General features: G+C 43.7%; 1 protein-coding gene across 2 annotated transcripts in view; it reads left to right on the top strand.

Annotated features, from left to right (window-relative positions):
* The window catches only part of TNKS1BP1 (tankyrase 1 binding protein 1), a 557,727-nt gene that overhangs the window by 230,068 nt on the left and 308,102 nt on the right, over positions 1-19,557 (top strand). For both annotated transcript variants that reach the window (XR_011281831.1, XM_069628996.1), the window contains exon 3: positions 15,291-16,155. Coding sequence is in view for 1 of the 2 variants with exons in the window: in XM_069628996.1 (XP_069485097.1) it covers positions 15,291-16,155 (865 nt within the window). In the remaining variant the exon portion in view is untranslated. The remainder of the gene's footprint in view (positions 1-15,290; positions 16,156-19,557) is intronic.

Below are 19,557 nucleotides of genomic sequence, written 5' to 3'. Positions count from 1 at the left end.
CAAAACCATTTCACCTTTCACAGAGACTTTCAAGTAGACTACTTTTCTTTAGCAGGACCACTCCGCTACTCTGTATCACTGGTTTCACAGTTATTGGTAATTTAAAGTTCACCACAGGTCTGCCTTCCTTTGCGTCTCATCCACATGCGTGCAGCCTTCAATTGTGCGATATACTGTTGCAACTTCAATCTTTTCTTAACACACAGCAGTCTTTCATGTCACTTGCCAACTCCCCATCTGTGTGCATTCCTTTCTTGTCTTTGCAGTTTTAAATCACTAGTCAAGGTTAATACCACTGGCTTGGCCTCGCTTTCCCAACTCTGTCGTTCACCCGGGAGGGCTGCTGGCGTCCTTGAAACAAAATGCAGTCTTCTTGTCTGTGATTTGGCCTTCTCCACGTGTCTTTCACAGCTTTTTGGAGGCAACAACCTACTGCAGGGAACTCCTTGGTTTATCTATCCTTTGCTCTTTTCCCTCTGTCCATCGCTCTGCTCCAGTGGGTTCACCATTGCCCCGAAAGTTGTGCTCCTTCTCGTGTTCCACCTTGCTCAGAATGTATCTCTATGTTCCGCCTTTTATCTGTGTGGGGAGAGCTAATTGGTATCAAATGTATGCAATTAAAGTCAAGTGCCTGACTTTGTCTGACCCGATTAGTGGGACATGTCCAATGAGATATGTAAGGGTTAGCCTCTTTACTCTGTCGCCCTCTTCCTCGGCCCAGTATTTGTGTACAAAATGGGTGTGGGTGGGAGTTGGGACATTGGAGGATCCTATAAAATAGGATGGGTCATGGGTACGGGAAAGGGAGGAATACTGTGTCTCAACATCGGTTGTCTCACCCCCACTCCCCAAAGATCCTTCACCCAGGTGATCCTCCCACACTGGTCCACCCCCAGGTACTCAATCCAAAAGCGATAGCCCTGTCCTGGCCACCTGGATGACAAGTCCCCGAGGACTAGCGGGTGAGACACCCTTTGGTTTCTAACATTTTCCATCGGCCGAGCTTTCATTGGCTCGAGGCTAGACTACTGTAACCTCTCCTTCGCAGGCACCTCCGCCAGAAACGTGCAGAAACTACAAGTTATTCAAAAAAATGCCCTCCGAGCAAGCCCTTAACATTCCAAAAAAGAACACATCACTGCAGCCAGAAGAGCAGCACATTGGCCACCCATTAGTGAACACATTTTTAAAACTCTGTCTATTACTCATAAGTGCCTCTCAAATACGGCCCCCTTTACCTCTCGCAGAAAATCTCCAAAACTCAATCTTCCAGACCTACGAGGACACCCTATGCCCTCCTCCTTCTACCTGAAGTCAGGCGAGCTAAAGCAGGTGGCTCAAGCTTTCCTTACATCGCAGTGGAACTGTTTCCCCCCCAACACCAAGGGGAACCATCATACTGGTTATTCCGCAGAGCCCTCAAGACACAGCTGTTGGACTAGATAGTCAGGGATCTTATGTTTATCTTATTCTCTGCTCTCAACCCCCCACCCCCATGCATCCATGCCCATCCTACACAATTGACCACCTGCATGTAAATAACCTGTATCTCTTCCGCATGCATAAGAGTAATGAATGTAAAAAATAATTTGTATCTGTAACAGCGCCTCAATGCCCTAGGGTCTTTTGCGCACTTTGTAAGTGAAATAAATAAATATACCTGATGACATGTACATTGCTGCACCGATATGCAAATTTTTTGCATCGGAACACTTAAATCTGTTTATTTGCGTCAGTTTTGTTCTTTTTCACATAGCTAACAGTATAGTGTAAAATAAGGTAAGGGGGCATAGATAAAAACATTGGGCACGGGATATGGGGGACTTGACCACCCTTTTTTTACATTTTCTTTTTTAACTAAACAAATGTCCCAATGGAAGTTCAACGATGTAAAGACGTGGCACCGTCATAATGACAGAGTTTAGAGAAAAGTTTACGAAAATTCAGTTTGAGGTATTTATTTTATTCTTTCAAAAACTAAAAAAGTCTGCAAATTAGTACAACTTTTTATGCATGAGCGAAAGATCAGTCTCTTGTAGCATAACAATCAGCAAGGGATAATGGAAAGGTAGCCTTGCGCTGAAGAATGAGCCACAATCCTGCCACTGTTCTGGAACATTCAAATGGCTGAGATAGTAGTGCACAATCTTCAATAACCAGAAAATCTTGCTTTGGGATCTTCTCTGCTGCGTAATGTTGTGCCTTGACTCGCGTTGTTCCGTTCATGAGTCCTTTCCAGTGTTTTCTTGTTATTGGCAGAGCATGAGCCTTTCGTGTTGCCTCTCGGAGGGGTTAGGCCAACTGCAATCTTCCAGAAAATAAATTGCCCATCTGTAGCTAGCACAATCCATGTCCTAGAAAACCTGCAGCGCCATGGCCTTCCTTGGAACCTTCACAGCTGCCTTCAGGGTTCATTTGGTATTCATGGCTACTCTCTGCACTTTGTGAAGCTGCTCAATGACGGAACACCTTTGCTCAGTCTTTTGTGACAACTGCATACGTGTATCCCTAACCGCGAAGCCGCAGAAGAGTCCCAACTCACAATAATTTATTCCACATTTCAGCGGAGGAGTTTTTGTTTATTTGCTTGTTACTGCTTACTTTAAGATAACCTGCTTTCTCTCCCATCTACTCGCTCCGAAGAGTGTAGCAGGCTTTCCGGCTCGCACTACTTGTCCCCCTTTTCATTGAGCAAAGACAAAGGTAGTTTGTATAAAATGTTGAGGTTAGATTGCTATTCTTGAGGGTGCGGTGCTGCCTGTTAGACTGCATTATTGTGGTTGTTAATATTGGATTATCCGGTTTATAAAGAAAACATTGCATAATGTGATCTTGTTCCCAGCGCCTCCGGCAGCAACTTACAGTAGCATAGACTCCATTCCAATTTCAATGTGAACTCGATTTGTGGGGAAGGCGAAGGTTGGAGGAACTGGCATTTGATATACCCCGGTTGAACATGGAAAAGAAGGCCACCTCTGGCAGTACCCAGAATGGAATTTGGCAGCACAATGCCAATGTGTATTTGCCAATTATTTCCTTTGTGAAACAAGGATGTGCCACCTTCACCTGGACCTACTCAATCCCTATGTTGGACTGCCCCCACTAATGTGGGCCAAGTGCCCATCATTCTGGAATTAAGTTAGATCTGGAATATGGTTATTTTGTCCACTGTAGTTCAGCCAAGGGAACACAGCAAGATGGACCATTTTACTCTGCACCCAAGCGTTGCCCGCATAGATCGAATTCTTGAGAACGTATACTTGTGCGCAACTGTAAAGTGATCCCCGTGCTCCTCCGTAACATCATCCCAAAGGGGGTGCCCCATGGAGCTGTAATGTGTGATTCGGCTGCCCATGGATATCACAATTAGATTTTCTGTCCAGTTGTCACCAACCCAGTGTTTTTGGCCAGCCAAGCAGGATTGTATGTATTCCTTAAAAATATCTATGATCAACTGTCTCAAAGACTATCTACTTTTCAGTTTGTGTGCTTTCTCTGGTAGGTCGGGTGGATCCAGTTGGAACCTTCAAGGCTATTAGCTGCCCACAGATCTGGGCCTCAGTTCAATCATTCAGGGCCTGGCTCCCATTCCCGCTTCCCCCAATGTTGACTTAAATGCAACCTTTCAACTCACTAACATTTCTGGCCTTTTGATGCAACTATGGATGGTCATCTCTAGCCTTCGGGATCCTTTGGGAATTCTGTCAAAGCCAGATGCTAGGGACATGTAATTGAGAGGTGTATGCATTGGCAGAGAATACTGCACAGATGTTATGTGAAGGGAAGATGAGGGTACCAATTCTGGTGTTCTCGCTGGCTCTACCCTGGGTCAAGCTTTGGAACAGCAGGCCACAGGTGCCGTCCGTCACAGGGTATTCAGTGCATGTGTTCTCATGTTGAAACCTCACCTGCCACTTGTTAATTCCTAATCAATGAAACCGAAAGAGAGGTTGGAGAGGGGGATCGCCTACCTCTCTGCCTCTCTCTGTCTTGACAAATCCACACCACAAAATCCCCCCCACCGCTCATGCGCATTACACACCTATCCAAGTACATCCATGTACAAACCTCTTCACCTCGTCACACACCTGGACGAAAATTAACACATGCACACACACTTTAACAAACATATTCCTTACACCCCAAACTCCCCTACTACCTAACAGACCAACAAACTCTTATCCGCTCACACATCCACATACACTCTCTTACAACCTCACATAACCATACATAAACACCCCCATATCAACTGCATCACTACCTAGTAATTCCCTTTCTCATTCCCCCCTCTGCCTCTTACGCAACAAAATGTACACACAACTATAAAGACCCATGACACTAAACTCTCCTCTTCCCTCGCACCCATGAAGAGACGGCTCTCCCATACACATACCTACCAAAATATACCACATAATTATGCCAGTAGACAGACCTCATGCCTACCCCATAGGCAAACAAGCGCACACACACATTCCCACCCAACTTAACTGCTTGGACATCCTAATATTATAGTAAATACTAGCTGAACTACCCGGCTTTGCCTGGAATTTCAATTCTCACATTTTTAAATCTCTGATCAGGAAGTCGTGTTTCAGTTTCTTCAGCAGTTCTGTTGCTTTGTTTTTTAGCAGCACAAATTCTCTGATTAGCAAGTCTTGCTTTAGGTTCTTCAGCACGTTCATTGTTCTGTTTCAAAGCATGTTGAATTCTATCAGCTTCATGGTCTTGAGATCTTCCTTTTTCAGAATGTTTATCAGGTTTCAGCTTTGATGCGCGATGATGAGCACTTTCTACAAATGACCTGTAGCTGGTGGTCTAACACCACAAAACGTAATGCCGAAAAACAAAGCCGAAAAACAAAAAAGATTATCTCAGGAACGGGATGACATATCAAGCCAGAAATAGTTGCATCAATGAAATACAGAATATTCCATGCAAGATTCATGACACCAGACCTCACCATTCATGAGGAGTTATGTCCCCAAGAACGCCACATACAAACCCACAAACTCAACTTTGTGTTATATATATATATATATATATACACTATATACTATTATTTTTTATATATATATATTGTTGTACCATCAAGAAAGTAGACGGAAGTAAGAATTGGCAAAGCCAATAGTTCTGGCTTTGAAAATGAAAGACTTTTGTTTTGTCCAGTGGCACTTTACAAAAACTTAGTACCTTTTACATTTGCAAAACCACACCTTTTGGTTTTCCAATGTGCATTATAATGACGGCCTGGGGCATTGTACATATTTACATACAGTCGTTATCGACATTGGTGGCCATGGTCCTTAGTTATAATTATTATCACAACAAAAAAAATAATGTGCTGCTGCTCCAATGTGGAAAATGCATCAATGTAGCAAACGCCAATGACACAAAACAAGCGGTTAGAATCAACATTCAATAACTCCTCAAATTAACACATTTCCACTCACTTATTCAAAAAGGCTGCCCCTAGAACACATCTTTCATCTGCTTCTGCAGAGCTCTGCAAGGAAGTGATACCTTTCTCTGGCCAGACCTAAAAAGATGCATTACAGAAATCGGAGAAACAAATATGTAAGTCATTGTGAATAAGTACAGAGGGACAATATGGTGCTTTCCATTCTAGGTTGTTACCTGTATTTATTTCAAAACATGTGAAAGTAATTATTTCAACATTATGACTACAGTTTGGTTACATTTCATATTAATTATGATAGCATTTTGCCCACATCATATGTACGAAGTCCCAACTCCTGTCCTCTTTTCCGAATGATGATGATTCGTCCCTGTACACTTTGGTAAAGTATTGTGGCAGAGTTTTTCACAATCTTATGCTATATTCTGTGCATTCACACAGCTTTGAAACCCCACCAGGGCAAGTCAACTGTAGAATTGCATTTGCTTGTTGAAAGAATGGGTGTGACCCCAATTGTCTTATGAGGGATTATGTTGGTGACTTCTTACCTATGCAAGAAATGATCTGTAATTCTAATAAGACTGGCAAAAAGGTGGCAGCATTTAAATGAAGGTGCACAACATGCAAAATATCATTTCCTAAAGGAAAGGCTTTTTGTCGCTCCAAGCCGTAGTCAAACCAATGAAAGCTAATGCCTCTCTCAAGCAGTCAAACTGGCTTGTCCGAATATACCAGTTCACCTGCATTTATTGAAACATTCAATGCAGTGCTGAGGTACTACCGGGGTGGACTGGCCTATAGGAAACTCTGGAGATTTCCCGGGTAAGCCTCTGCACCCTGGGCCTCTTTTGTGTGGTAACTATGAGGAATTCGACCATTCACACAGTGGTTGTGCGCTCACCTGGGCTTTTTTGAAATGTTATATGAAATTGAATGATGGTAGATCAACCTCTGGAAAATGTGTGGGGCTAATCTGCACACATTTTTCTATACTCACTACATGACATACACACAGAGCTGTGTACTCTAGGTGGGCACAGCCTACAGGCGCAGTCCTCCCTGTCACATTTAGTTGGAACCACCAATCACTGGGGCCCATTTGGCTTTAAAAGAGGGTTGAGCCCCTCTTTTGGCATATCATCTGAAGACTTTGCAAGGAGTAAGAAGAACAACTAATTTGGACCCTGGCTGAAGGTACAGTCTGCAGTACAGCTTCCACTAGTGAAGAAAGGCCAGGATTTCCAAAGAGGGACTCAACATCTCCCGGGGAACAGAGGGAGATACTGAATCCAGAGGACCCTCCAAGCTGCTCCAGAACTGGTACCCAGCCAGCACACAATGCCCTGCTAAGCTCTGCAGAAAGCTTCCTAGGTGGGAAGTGCCAGAGATTTTCAGAACCAAACGAAGAACAAGACCATTGCCTAAAATACTCTCCTCTGCTTTGGGCCGTCCCCCTTAAAGGACGACACGAGCACAGTGAAGAATCTAGGAGGAGTACACCGACAAGCATCAACCAGCGTCCAACTTAAAGGACATTTTCGAGGCAGTCGAGCTGCTCGAGCAGCAACCGACTGCACTGCTGACTGTTGTCACGCCACAGTTGCTCACACTATCTGAGATGCCTCGACCAGTGCTTCAGACCAGCCCACCAGCACCGGGACAACGATTCCCGACCCCGAGCCTCTGTGAAAGCCAGCCTGCAGCTTTCCGTTCAGCCTTGCTCGCCGAACTGCGTGCAGCCTGATAAACACAGCTGTCTCCCATCTTGAACTTTGTCGCAGAAGCTGCAAAGCGCCCTGAAACCGAGACTATACTGTCGAGCATTAAGAACTTCTACAGGCATAAGGTATGTTGTGGTTCTGTTCCCGTGGTCCTTCTCCAAAGGCCCCTAGTGATATTTTACGACCCATTGCTTCCTTTGTGCTGAAACGAAGTATCCTTGAACTATTGCAATTAATTACTTTACCGGCTACCCTTCTGTCAGTAGCCAGAGTGCATTCCCTCTCCTTCTTGAAACTGTCTGTTGTGTCCTGTGTCAGGGTGGGTTGTATTTTATAGTGTGCTACAGCTGTCTGTTGTGATAATGATAAAGTATATATTTTCATACACCTTGACTGGACAGCCCCTTTTATCATAGCATAGGGTCAACGCGATGGTCTTGGAAGCAAGACCACGCAGAGCAACAGAGGTTTGAATCCCTGATTCGCACTTAGTAAACCAAACTCGGGTACGATATTAGGCACGTTACAAAAATCAATGAAATTAAATATTTGTATTTTCGCTGTGTTGCAACTTATCCACGATCCACGACCTTGCAGAGACAAGCCTGCCGTTCCATCCATGTTACCAAAATTGGACAAGTAGGTTTATAATTGACTTGTATTTCCAATCTGTTTGGATCCCTTCTGGTGTACAAGAGGTGTGGGTCGGTCGATTGATGGTTTAGAAACTGATGTTCATCCCTGAACCACTTGTACCCTGGAAGTTGATTGGTCACAGTAACCTATTTTATTTCCAAATGTTCTCCTAGTAAAAGGGTTGGGCTTGCTGACAATGTGCAATATAGGGCTCCTTTGAAAATCCTTTCCAGGGCCTCTTTTGGTTCCTGGTCCATCCCTGGGTACTTCGCTCGGCTTCCTTCCTTCCCGCCAAGAATCTTAATTTCCCTGGCCAGGCTAGTCATGTGATGTTTGGGAATTTTAGCCATTTTCCACACTTTACTGTTCCTGCCTTTGTAAGAAGATCTAGGTGATCCTTGATCTTCATGACCCACCCATTCTAGTTACAAAATCAATGCAATGATTGGGTCCCCTTGCAACAGCTCGGCTCCATGGTTTGGTTGTATAGAGAAGCACTGTATGGGGTCAATTAGTGAAATTACATTTTCTCATTGATAAACTATGTGATCCAGTCAGTCTCTGTAGGGTTTCATATTTGATTGCGTCACATCTAATGGTATGGAGCAAAATTCATGCGTGGAATTGTGGTTTGCTCAGTGGCCCGGAACCATTGCATTCAGAGTTCCAAGAAGAGGGCTGTTGGGTCAGGCAGTAGAAATGTAGTGCGTCCTTAAAGAAGTTGAATATTCTGCTCAGGTCCTGCAGATATGTAGCAATGCTTCTTCTGAAGCACCCTCCATCTAACAAAGACCATTTGTTTGAAGCCACGTTTATTTTGGCCCGAGTACCATCCCACCCGCAAATCAGTGATCCGGATACCTCCTATTTTCGTCATACACAGAGGAGCTAGCAGCTCCCCATCAGATGCTTTGCTGCCTTTTTATTCGTTTTTTATACTTCTTTTGCCTTCTTTTCAATCTTTAGTTGGTGTTTGCAATACCTTAATAGCCCCCTGGCTGACTTGAAATTTTGCAAAAGAAAATCTTTTTGGTGCTAGAAGTCCACGTAAGCATTCCTTATAGCCACCTAAAGTATGCTTTGCTTACAGAAGTACAGCCCACACCAGTGATCATGCCATGTTTTGCGCTGGAACACTTCATGGGGGTACTCCCCTATGCAATTCCAATCATATAGAGCATGTGTGGGCGGTGTGCCATTTACTCTAGCATATCCATAGCCAGGCGCTAACATGACTGCCATTTTGACATACATGTATAGAAATAAGGTATTATTATTAGTAGTATTATTATTGCTATTTTAGGGCAAATTGTTTCAGGTTTCCCCCTCCTCAAAGACCAGAGCAATAAGCCATCATGGTGAGTTTATTACTGTAACAGAGGGTGAGTGATCAGCTCTGGTTCCCCACGTTTTTTGGATAAGTCTGATTTGTGTAGGTAGGCCAGAGGCCCATAAATACTTTGAATTAAAATTGAAATTATTTTCTGCATTGTAAGCCAACATTGTTTTGCCCTGGCATAGGGCACACACTCATATGCATTATGTCTGCAAATAAGTTCCACTGCTCGCTTCTGCACCATCTGCAGTCGCAGCAGAGTTCTGTGGTGATTGGGGGTAAAAGACTTTTGTAGTAGGCCCGGCTAGAGCCTATTATCACTTGATCGACGAAATTCGAGGTTCTATTGGAGATTTGGGCAAATTGTGAAGATTGTGACCATTCCAGCCGACATGGTTAGCTGGTAGAGGGCTAGGGGGGAAGCACAGTGAATGATACAGAGAACTTTGAAGGTGATCCGAGCATCCACTGGCAGCCAATGCACACATGTAATCACTAGGACTTAGTCCAGGGATAAGTCTAGAATCCTTATTTTGAATGACTTGCAAGATGTCTAGTAGAGACTTGGGGAGGTCCAGGTATAAACGGTTCTAGTGGTCGATTCTAGAAAGGACAAGTGCCCTTGTGTCTTTTTGCTTGTGGGGGGAATTAAGGAAATGGAGCCTGTGTTTTAGCACATGTGTAGCTGGTTGCACAGTTGTTTTTTTTGGGATGCCAGGACCTGGGGTGGGGGCGAGACCAAAGGAAAGAGTACAAAGAGTACAATAGAAAATGACCACTGGGTTCGAAGCTTCAGGGACAAGGGATTGCAGTGCGCCCATGGTTACAGATGTAATGGAAAAACTGTGTTTTTTGTCTTATTTAAGGTACACGATTTTCATCACCAAACAGTTCTGGACACAAGTGATTCAAACGGCAATCATGCTTGAGACAACATTAGGCTCATCTCCCGCTTGAAAGGTGTTGTCCCTGCATGCCTTGTAGGCGCAGGAGAAAGGGGCAAGGATCTCAGCTGAAGGTTGCACGAACATGTTTAAGAACTCAAGGAACGTTGGTGCGGGGGGGGGGGTGAAAGCTCTACATTTGTAGATCTTGGGAATGGGCTTGTTAGAACCCATCTATCCAGGAGATCCACCCCAAAACACTGACGCCACACAGCTTTTCGATGCAGTCAATCGGGATGGTATGGTTCAGTGTCACAGGCAGCAGACCGGTCCAGAAGAATAAGGAAATAGAGGAGGTTGTCGCCCATGAAGAGGAGTGCAGATTCAATGCCTCTCGTTGGTCAGAATCCAGATTAATGGTCCCGGAGGAGGTTTGTGGATTTGCTGACATCCTGAAGCTAGAAGATGGCCACCTTCTCAGTAAAGGAGCCTTTGGTCTTGTTAACTGTAAAGGGCCACATACTCACTTCAGGCCTCATCATGCAGGAGAGATGTTCACGGTGCCAGGAGCACTCCTGACCGTTTCCACCTGAAGCTCAATCCATTTTAGGATGACCACAGTATCAAAATCGGTGTCCGAACCTGCTCGTGAACCGAGGGAGATCAAGCTACTGGCTTCTGGTGAACATCCAAAGAACCAGTTTTAACCCAAAAGAGGCCTGTGAGGTTCCTAATTCACATGACCATGACATCCCCCTCACTACGCTCCGGCCTGTAACTAGGGGCGCCTGGGGCATTACCGCGGGTGGTATTGGCCCGCTGTCGAGGGGCCTATAGCCATTAGTACCCCGGCCTGTTAAAACCGGAGTACTAATGGTATTTTTTTCTGTTCTGAAACGCTTCCGCTTTTCGGGAGAGAAAAAAAAAGTCAAATCAAATGGCTGCCGGGAAAGGGAAAACATAGTCTGTTTTCCCTTTCCACGGCGGCCATCGGGAGCAAACACGCTGGGAACAGAAGTGTTCCCAACGCGTTTGCTCCCGAAAAAAGAAGAAAAAAAAAAGAAGGTAAGTCGGGTTGGGAGGGAGGAGAGGGGGTAGTTTGCAGGGGAGGAGGGTGGAGAGAAAAAAAACTTACCCAAGATCCCAGCGGGGTACAAAGGCAGCCTCCAGCCATGGGGAGGCTCGGAGCGGGGATTGCCCCATTTCGAGGCTCCTCATTGGCTAAGGGGCTGCCACGCCCCCTGCCGGGAACAAACCCAGGCACGTACGTGCGTCCATGGGTTTACACTGTGGTATGGCTTGGAAACGAGCCAATCGTGTTAAGTGTATCCCGTGGACCCACGTCCGCCGGGTACTAATGAGAATTGGTCTTGGCTTTCTAAATCCCTTCAGAACAAACCAGCGGTGTGTTCTGAGAGGATTTAAACACCTCTTGAATGGGAATCCTTTTCCTTCAAGAAACTTGGCTTATAAATCTGCCTCTTTTGGATAGATGGATGGATGGATAGATGTACAGTCTCCTCTCTTCCTGCCATTAAAGGAGCCCGAGGAGGACCGATGGCGAGCCTCTTGGCAGCCTGCAAAAATGATCTTTCTGCAACATTGACTCCTTTTGTTAGCTCCAAATCCCTTTATTCAATATGCAAATTGTCATGGAGAAAGCAGCCAATTGATGGCTTTAATTAACCTCTGTTTGAATCCTGCTATGATTTCTACAGAGTCTTTTTTGGAGATGGTAACTGATCTTTTAAATATTTGTTGCTCTGACTCCCCGGTTGTGGCAGTGATTGTTGTAGGACATTTAAATTGTTCTTGCTTATATCGAGATGATGCCCCATTGTCTCAACGTGCCAAGCTTTGGCTTGATCAGATGGAAACAAGAGATATTAAAATGGTAAATGGGGTTCTTTATAATGATATCCTCACTCAGCCCACATGGTCTAGAGATGGCCGGATTAGCATTATAGAATATCTGTTTGTTTCATCTAACATTTTTCCATGGATTGTTGATTTCAAGATTTCTGAACAGATTCATAGTGATCACGATCTCCTACTACATGATTGGTTACTGCTCCTTTCATTGGGGGGTAAAAGGAAACACATTTTTCCTCTAAAACCTGAAGTCAATTCAGGGAGAAATCCATTTAGATGGAACAAACACTCTTTAAATAATCTTATTGCCGAATTGAAGAGAAAATCCCCAGGTCTGATTTCAAAATTTTTCGACTGGAGAGGCGATTATACAACCGAGCTGAACTTGTATGTAATGGATAATTATTCATTGGCACTGCAATTGTTCCCACATAAACATGTTTGTGGCTATGAGATTAAGTCTCAGGAACAGACACTTTGCTCAGAGTTGCGAGGGCTGCAGCAGTATTCCCCTAAAACTAAGGGCAAGTAGATTAAAAAAAAGTGAAACAAATTCAAAAATTGGCGCTAGAGGTACAGTAGTATACTCTTCCAAAATGATGCTGAAGCCATGTTGTCTGCTATTACAAATAAATCAAGTGCTGATATTTGGAAGTTATTAAACCATACAAAAAATGTTCAACAAATAGCTCTGCTATTAAACTCAATTCCTGAAGTTACATGGATAACCCATTTCATGGAACTTTGTGCAAGTGAATACACTGTGCAAAACTGTGTAATGGTGGAAAAGCAGGGAGATTGGTCTCTTGATATGTAATATAATCAATAAGGTAAGCAATTCAAGGGCTACGGGTCCCGACGGTCTCACTAATATGTTTAAATCCCATCCTAAGGAATGGGCAAACCTCTTAGAATTACTATTTTTGGGATATATTAAAAGCTAGAATTAGCTCTATGACTTGGAAAAAATCCATGATTATCCCAATTTATAAGAAGGGAGACAATTTAGAGCCTAAAAACAATCGTCCAATAGCTCTTTTGGATGCTCCTGGTAAAGTTTTTTACAAACATTTATTTTAAGAGTTCTGATGAAATGGTTGAAATAAAATCCAAATACTATTGATGTATGTAAATCTGGCTTTGTGGCGGGGTTGGGTAACCTCAGTGAATTTGTTCACATTGGCAATTTTAAAGGAGAACGTTTTAGATCTGCCCAACCAATCTATTCAGCCTTTATTGATTTTAAACAAGCTTTTGATTCTGTCGATAGATCAGTATTACGGTGGAAGATGGCAAAATGGGGCCGTCCCTCCCATCTATTGAACATAAGGGATCTATGTTCACATTGCCAATTTTAAAGGAGAACGTTTTAGATCTGGCCAACCAATCTATTCAGCCTTTATTGATTTTAAACAAGCTTTTGATTCTGTGGATAGATCAATATTATGGTGGAAGATGGCAAAATGGGGCTGTCCCTCCCATTTATTGAACATAAGGGGTCTATATACAGTCACTTCCATTTAGAAAAGATTGGATAATAATGGTCATCTTACTTCTCCTATATTGACTTAAAGAGGATTAAAGCAGGGGTGCATATAAGCCCCTGCTTTATTTAATCTATATTTGGCTAACCTGGGTATTGATCTGAATGGTGTGTGTTCTTTACCTCCGAAATTATCCTCATTTGTGCTTAGATGACTTTTAAATGCAGACAACTTGGTTTTGATTGACAAAACTACGATTGGACTACAAAGACAGCTAGCTAAGGTAGAAGTGCATGCTAATACAAATGGGCTTGGATTCAGTGTGGAAAAATGCAATGTTTTAAGCTTATCTCATAAGACTGGGGGAAAGAACCCTCATTTTAAATGGACTATATATGATCAGCCGATGCTGAAAGTCAATAATTATCGATACTTGGGGGATCTGTTTTAATGATTAATGATCAGATCTACCGTATTTGGTAGAATTAAAACAAAAAAATAAGAAATCTCTCATCTCATTATTCATAAAATATTTGGCAAATTCTCTTGTATGCTCTTGATCATTTTTTATAAACAGAAGGTGATCCCTAGTCTGGTTTATGGATCGGAAACGATAGAACATTTTAGTTGGAATTATTACAAAGGCCTATTTTGGAAGAAAGTGTTGCCTCTTCCTGGTGCTATCCCAATTCAGATTATTCGATTTGAACTGGGTATGCTGTCTTTAAGGGTTGCAATATTTTGAAGGATTTTGAGCTTGTTTAGGAAATGTTGGCTGGCTAATTCTACTTCAATTTTATCTCATGTGAAATGTATTTTATGGTCTGACATCAACATTTTTACAAAAATGAAAACAAAATTGTTCATATTATTTGAAAGTTTCTGACGTTGATTTTGATACTCTGCTAAATTTTCCTGATAAGACTATAATTTCTAATAAAAATTATAATTGGGTATTTATAGCATGCTTAATACCCAGAGGTTTGTAAGCACGGACCTGAGGATCAAACCTGTGTTGCTCTGCGTCATCTTGTTTCTGAGGCAAGCGTCTTGCCCCTCCCTGAGCTATCCTCATGAGACAAAGGCTAAAAAGCAACTTTGGCAGTACGATTTGATACAAACCCTAAATGACTGTGGGAGATATAAGATATTTAAGAATGTTATGCATGAACATAAAATGTTAGGTACCTTACCACACTATCTAATGAAGTTCCCTTGTCCTAAGAAATGCCATCAATTTCTGAAACTGAAATTTAATTTATGGCCAACTGGGGAACTCCTGGGTATCCGATTAGGTGTTACAGAAAAGGACCGTCACTGTCGCTTTTGCAACAATCAAGGAGAAGTAGAAACATTAAAGCATTTGATTGTCCAACTCTGTTGACTAAAATATTATTATTTTAAAGACCATATACCATTTTTAAGGCGGATACATTTTCGGGACACTATATCTCATTGATTTTAGCTACTTTGAACTTTTTTAAATGATTTGAATATATGAATTTGAGGGAGGGCCTAACTGATTAATTTTATGTAAAGAATTAGCACATTTTAACTTGTGTTGTAATGGATGGGTTTGAATGTTTACTTGTTGTGATCTTTGAAAGTTTGATTAGTATTAAATCACATCTAATTTATTGAAAACAAAGGGAATAGTTTGCTGATACTGTTTAAGTGAACACTGTGCTAAAGGTTGCTTCTGGGGCAAGGTAAAACTAGAGAAACTATTCGGAACTCCCTCACTAGAAAGTGCACCTTCAGCAAAAGTGTTACCAATTTGCCATTGAGAGGAAATAGCAGAAGTATGTCAATTTGCAACGGGGCAAACATCCCTGCTCTTGCCTTATCGTGTGCACTGTAACACTATGATTGCATGCCATGTGCTTCAGATACTCCCAATAATTTGATTGATGCTCCTCATCTCTTCTCTTCTTTTCTTAGAAATCCGCCCAAAGCCTCCTCTCCGGCCGAAACCAAAGGTCCTGCCAAAGCCACTTGCAAAGTCACCATCTCAAGATACTGGGGCAGTGCTCCCCTCATCCATCCCTTGGAGCCCAAAGTCTCCCATCTCTGAGGTTCCATCGGCAGAAAAAATCAACTTGTTGACAGGCCCCAAGCCCTATGGTGCGACAGCCAGTGGAGTGGGGACAGGGATACGACGGCCTTCCTTCACACTCAAGCGGCAACAGTCTGAGACACTTCCTCTGGAAGAAGCTTGCTCCAGCACCTTGGCATCGGTGTCCAGGGCCTCTGTGGTTCTGCCTTCATCTCCACCCCCCAGTGTTGAGGTGCCATCACCAAACAATCTGAACTCCGTAGCACAGACTGAGGTTGACAGTGTGAGGCAGGAACCTGCCCACAAGGAGGCCCCTGCTACAAGTTCGAACATCAAGGATGTGCGACCTCCAGTGATGAAGAAGCCAGCAGTGTCTTTCCGAGTGAAGCCTGTACTGGGTGCTTCAAAGCCAAGTCGTTTCCCAGGCACAACTGTGGAGCAGATCCTGGCCAAGATGGAGGAGGACAAGATGACTGGGACTGCCTCGGGCCCCGAGAGGAGCTGGGCCCAGAGGACGGCTGCAAGCTTCGATGGGGGCTCCCGATTCGGTTCCACCACCTATGCTTCTTTCCGAAGGAGCTCTAGCTCGACAGAAGGGCCACGAGAAGAAGAGGAAGAAAAACTGAGCAAGGAGGATGGGACCGCTGAGGCAGCGGGGGTGCCTGCTTCTCCCCTCTATCAAGAGTACACTGCATGGAGGACCCCAAAACACGGCCAGGGATTGGATGATGCCACTGCATTGCAGAAGAGGTGAGAGTAGAGTACTTTTACCGTTTGATCGCTGTGTGCATGTCAATTAATAGACATGTATAGGTGCACATCATCTGTTGGCACTATACGTGCCTGCACATGCTTGTGTCAATGCATGTTTCACTGCCCTTATGTCACCATTTGCTAAGCTGTCTCTGCATGTAGGCTTGCATTTGAAATACTGTGCCAGAATGCCTCTTTCTGCGCATGTCACTCAGTATCCAACTGTGTCCATACCTCCAAACTCATGTCACTCTGTTGTTCGCTCTTGGTCCCTCTGTCTCTCCATCCCGACCTTTTGAGGAGAAAGATAACATTATCAGACTTTCATCGGCAAAAGAATTCATACTCTACAATTACTTTTCAACCCCTTTGTGATTTAGTGAGGGTCCAACCTTGAAATAAGACTCATAAAAATGCAGTTGAAAAGTCAGTTTGATTGTAAGGAGGTGGATATGCATTTGACATAAAAGTGTGGAAGGTATGTTTATATGTGTTCATGTATGGGATTTATAAAGTGCAAACCTATCTGGGAAGCAGTGGAGTGCTGTATGTGGGGGACGCAAACAGGGAGTTACAGGTAGTGTGTGGGTTGCGGAGTAATGGAAAGGAGAATTGCGCAAGTGGAGAAGTGGGCATCAGGAGAGTGATCAGTGAGATGTTCTTTTGAAGAGCAGGGTCTTTCGGTTCTTCCTGGTGTTTAGGATGGGGGTGCCAGTCTCAACTGTGTTGCCACAACATCTGTGTTGGCGTGTTCTAGAGAAAGGGTGTGAAAAAGGGTTTCTATTTTCTTCCCTTGTGTAGTTATTTGTTTCCAAATATATCAATAGTGACGGGGGGGACCAGTGTTTGGTATTAACCCTAACAACACACCCAATGTTTTTTCACACAACTAGTGTTGGGTCATTATTTATTTTCTTTTTCAGTTTTTAGTTACCTTACGTTTAACTACTTGCCCTCCAACATTCTAACTATTCCCTACTCCAATGTCTCACCCTAGATTGCGCTGATGGGCCGCTTATCTAGGGTTAGGGGATAGAAAGAGAAACTTGCCCTACACCTAACTGACCTTCATTGGTATTCATTTGTCAGCTAAAATCAAAATATAGAATTAAAAATGATAATGTCTTGAGGCTTTTCTAAACCTCTCAAAAATTAGGACATTTCGTGCCCTCTAGAATTGTCAGCAGTAAGTGCCACGATAACTGCATGATGGAGACACACGGTTTGGGTAATATCCTTTTATAGTAAACATTTAGGATATTCCAAAACAAACCTCAAGACATTATCATTTTTAATTTTATATTTTGATTTAAGTTAGCCGAAACAGGGAAGAAGAATAAATTAAGGTACTTCACCGGCTAGGCTGGATGCACGTAGACTGTGCTTTTTATTAAAAATAAGATGACAAATGAATACCAATGAAGCTCAGTTAGGTAGAGGGCTGTAACACAAAAAAAGACTGATTTTGTTTTTTTGTGGGGCCTTTAAAATGCTGAAATAGCACATATTCTCCCCCACGCCATCTCGGAAGGCAATTCGGTCCCACCCTCTCCCATTGGTTTTCCTGTCAATCCGGGGGTTTAAACCCCACCCCTTTTCCTCACCCACCACCCACTTCCCAGCCCAACACACACTTTCTCCCCAAACAAACACAAACACACACAACACATTAAACACATTTGCCTCCCTCGATGCTCCTTTCCTCTCCTGCCTGCGCTTGTCAGCCTCTGCGCACACTCGTGCGTGGCAGGGGCATGACAGTTCAATTTAGAAAGACCACTCTGTGCGGTCACAGAGCAGGCTTTCTAAATCAATCTTTTATTTTGTCTCAAATATATTAAAACTACTTTTTCCACTTGATACAGTTTCTGGAAGAGTTGGTCTGTGTTGGAAGGTAGGAGGCAAAACCCAACAGAAGGGTTTCATCGTCGGACAAGTAGGAGGAGCATGCAGAGGTCACTTATGTTTAGGATGTAGTGGGAGCCATTCATAACTTGGACGGTGGCAGTCTTTGTGTTGAGGAATTCAGATTAGTACTCCTGTAGGAAAGTGATCCTTTCATGAAACTGGGTAGCAGTGGTCTTCGCCATCACTTTGTCGATGTAGTAGTGTATAGGGAGGAAGGGGAGATGTGTGGCAGGGTGCTAATTGGGCAAGTTGTCCGGGTTGAATGCCTTGTTTCTTCTAGCAGTTGGAGGATCTGCCCCATTTTCTAGGCATCTGGGAAGATGCCTTTTGTGAGGGATTTGTTGATGTTGAGAAGTGGTGCAAGTGCTTCACCTAAGATGTCCTTCACAATGGAGGGGTGGGATGTTTTCTCTGTAGGGATTTTGGAGCAATTGTCCTGAATTTGGACCTTCTTGATTTGTTGCTGACTGGTATGGGTGAGATATCTGTCGGTTTTGGAGCTGTCAATATTTTGCCTATCTGTGAAGAAGATATTGATGACCTGGCAGGGGGTTGTGTAGTTTTTTATGGCTTGGAAGACAGCTTTGCTCTTGTTGGATACTTCTGTAAAGGTTGTTGTTTAGTAGTGTCACATGGCAGAGAGACCAACCAGAATAAGTTTATCAAAAGTAAAATATAAGACTATTGTGTGAAAATTGGTTCAGGATTGCAGTAACATAAAGAATCTGGGGAAACATAGTCCTTGAAATCATGATTTTGAACAAAGGACTGCAAACAAAAAGACATTCAGAAAGTTCCAGAACAGAAGGGCCTCTGTTTAGTTAGCTATTTATAGCACACAGTCTTTGTCACTTCTTCTGGGGGACTACAAGGCGTCTCTCTGCCTCGCTCAGCATTTGGGCTTCTTCACTTTGTCAAATTTACAAAAAAGTCCTCCCCCTTAACTGAGGCTCTCCTTTTTTCTGTCTTTTACTCAGAGATGTGTAGTGCCCGGCACTCTAGTCCACACATAGAAATATAGTGCCCTGCTCACTCTCCCCTGCTTAGTAATCTGTATCCCGCTTCCCTTGTGTCCAGGGTCTTTCTTTTGGTCTTGAGGGCCTCTCTGCTTCTCACTGGAGCCCACTCCTCTTCTGGAGTGCCAGGGGCTCACCTCTTCCTCACAGATATGCACCACCTCTTCTAGGGTTCCGGGGGCTCCTCTCTGTCTCACTGGTGCAAATGCAACTTTTGGAGCTCAGCAGGGGTCCTCTCCCCCTCACTGGAGTACACCCCTTTTCTAGGGGTTCAGGGGACCCCTTTCCTCCTCACTGGAGCAGAACCTTTTTCTGGAGTTCACAGAGGCTCTTCTACCTCTTACTAGAGCCCACCTCTTCTGAAGCTTTCAGGGAGCTTCTCTTTCCTTCCTCTGCCGAGCAGAAACTTCTTCTGAGGTTCGGGGGGCTCTTCTACCCCTCACTGGAGCTCCCCTTTTTGTGGGATTCAAGGCAC

Source organism: Ambystoma mexicanum, chromosome 12, assembly GCF_040938575.1.
Source record: "Ambystoma mexicanum isolate Mex_15411 chromosome 12, UKY_AmexF1_1, whole genome shotgun sequence".
Classification (NCBI taxonomy): Eukaryota; Metazoa; Chordata; class Amphibia; order Caudata; family Ambystomatidae; genus Ambystoma; species Ambystoma mexicanum.
The sequence above is the reverse complement of the archived record's forward strand: the minus strand, read 5'-3'. Positions and strand labels throughout refer to the sequence as shown.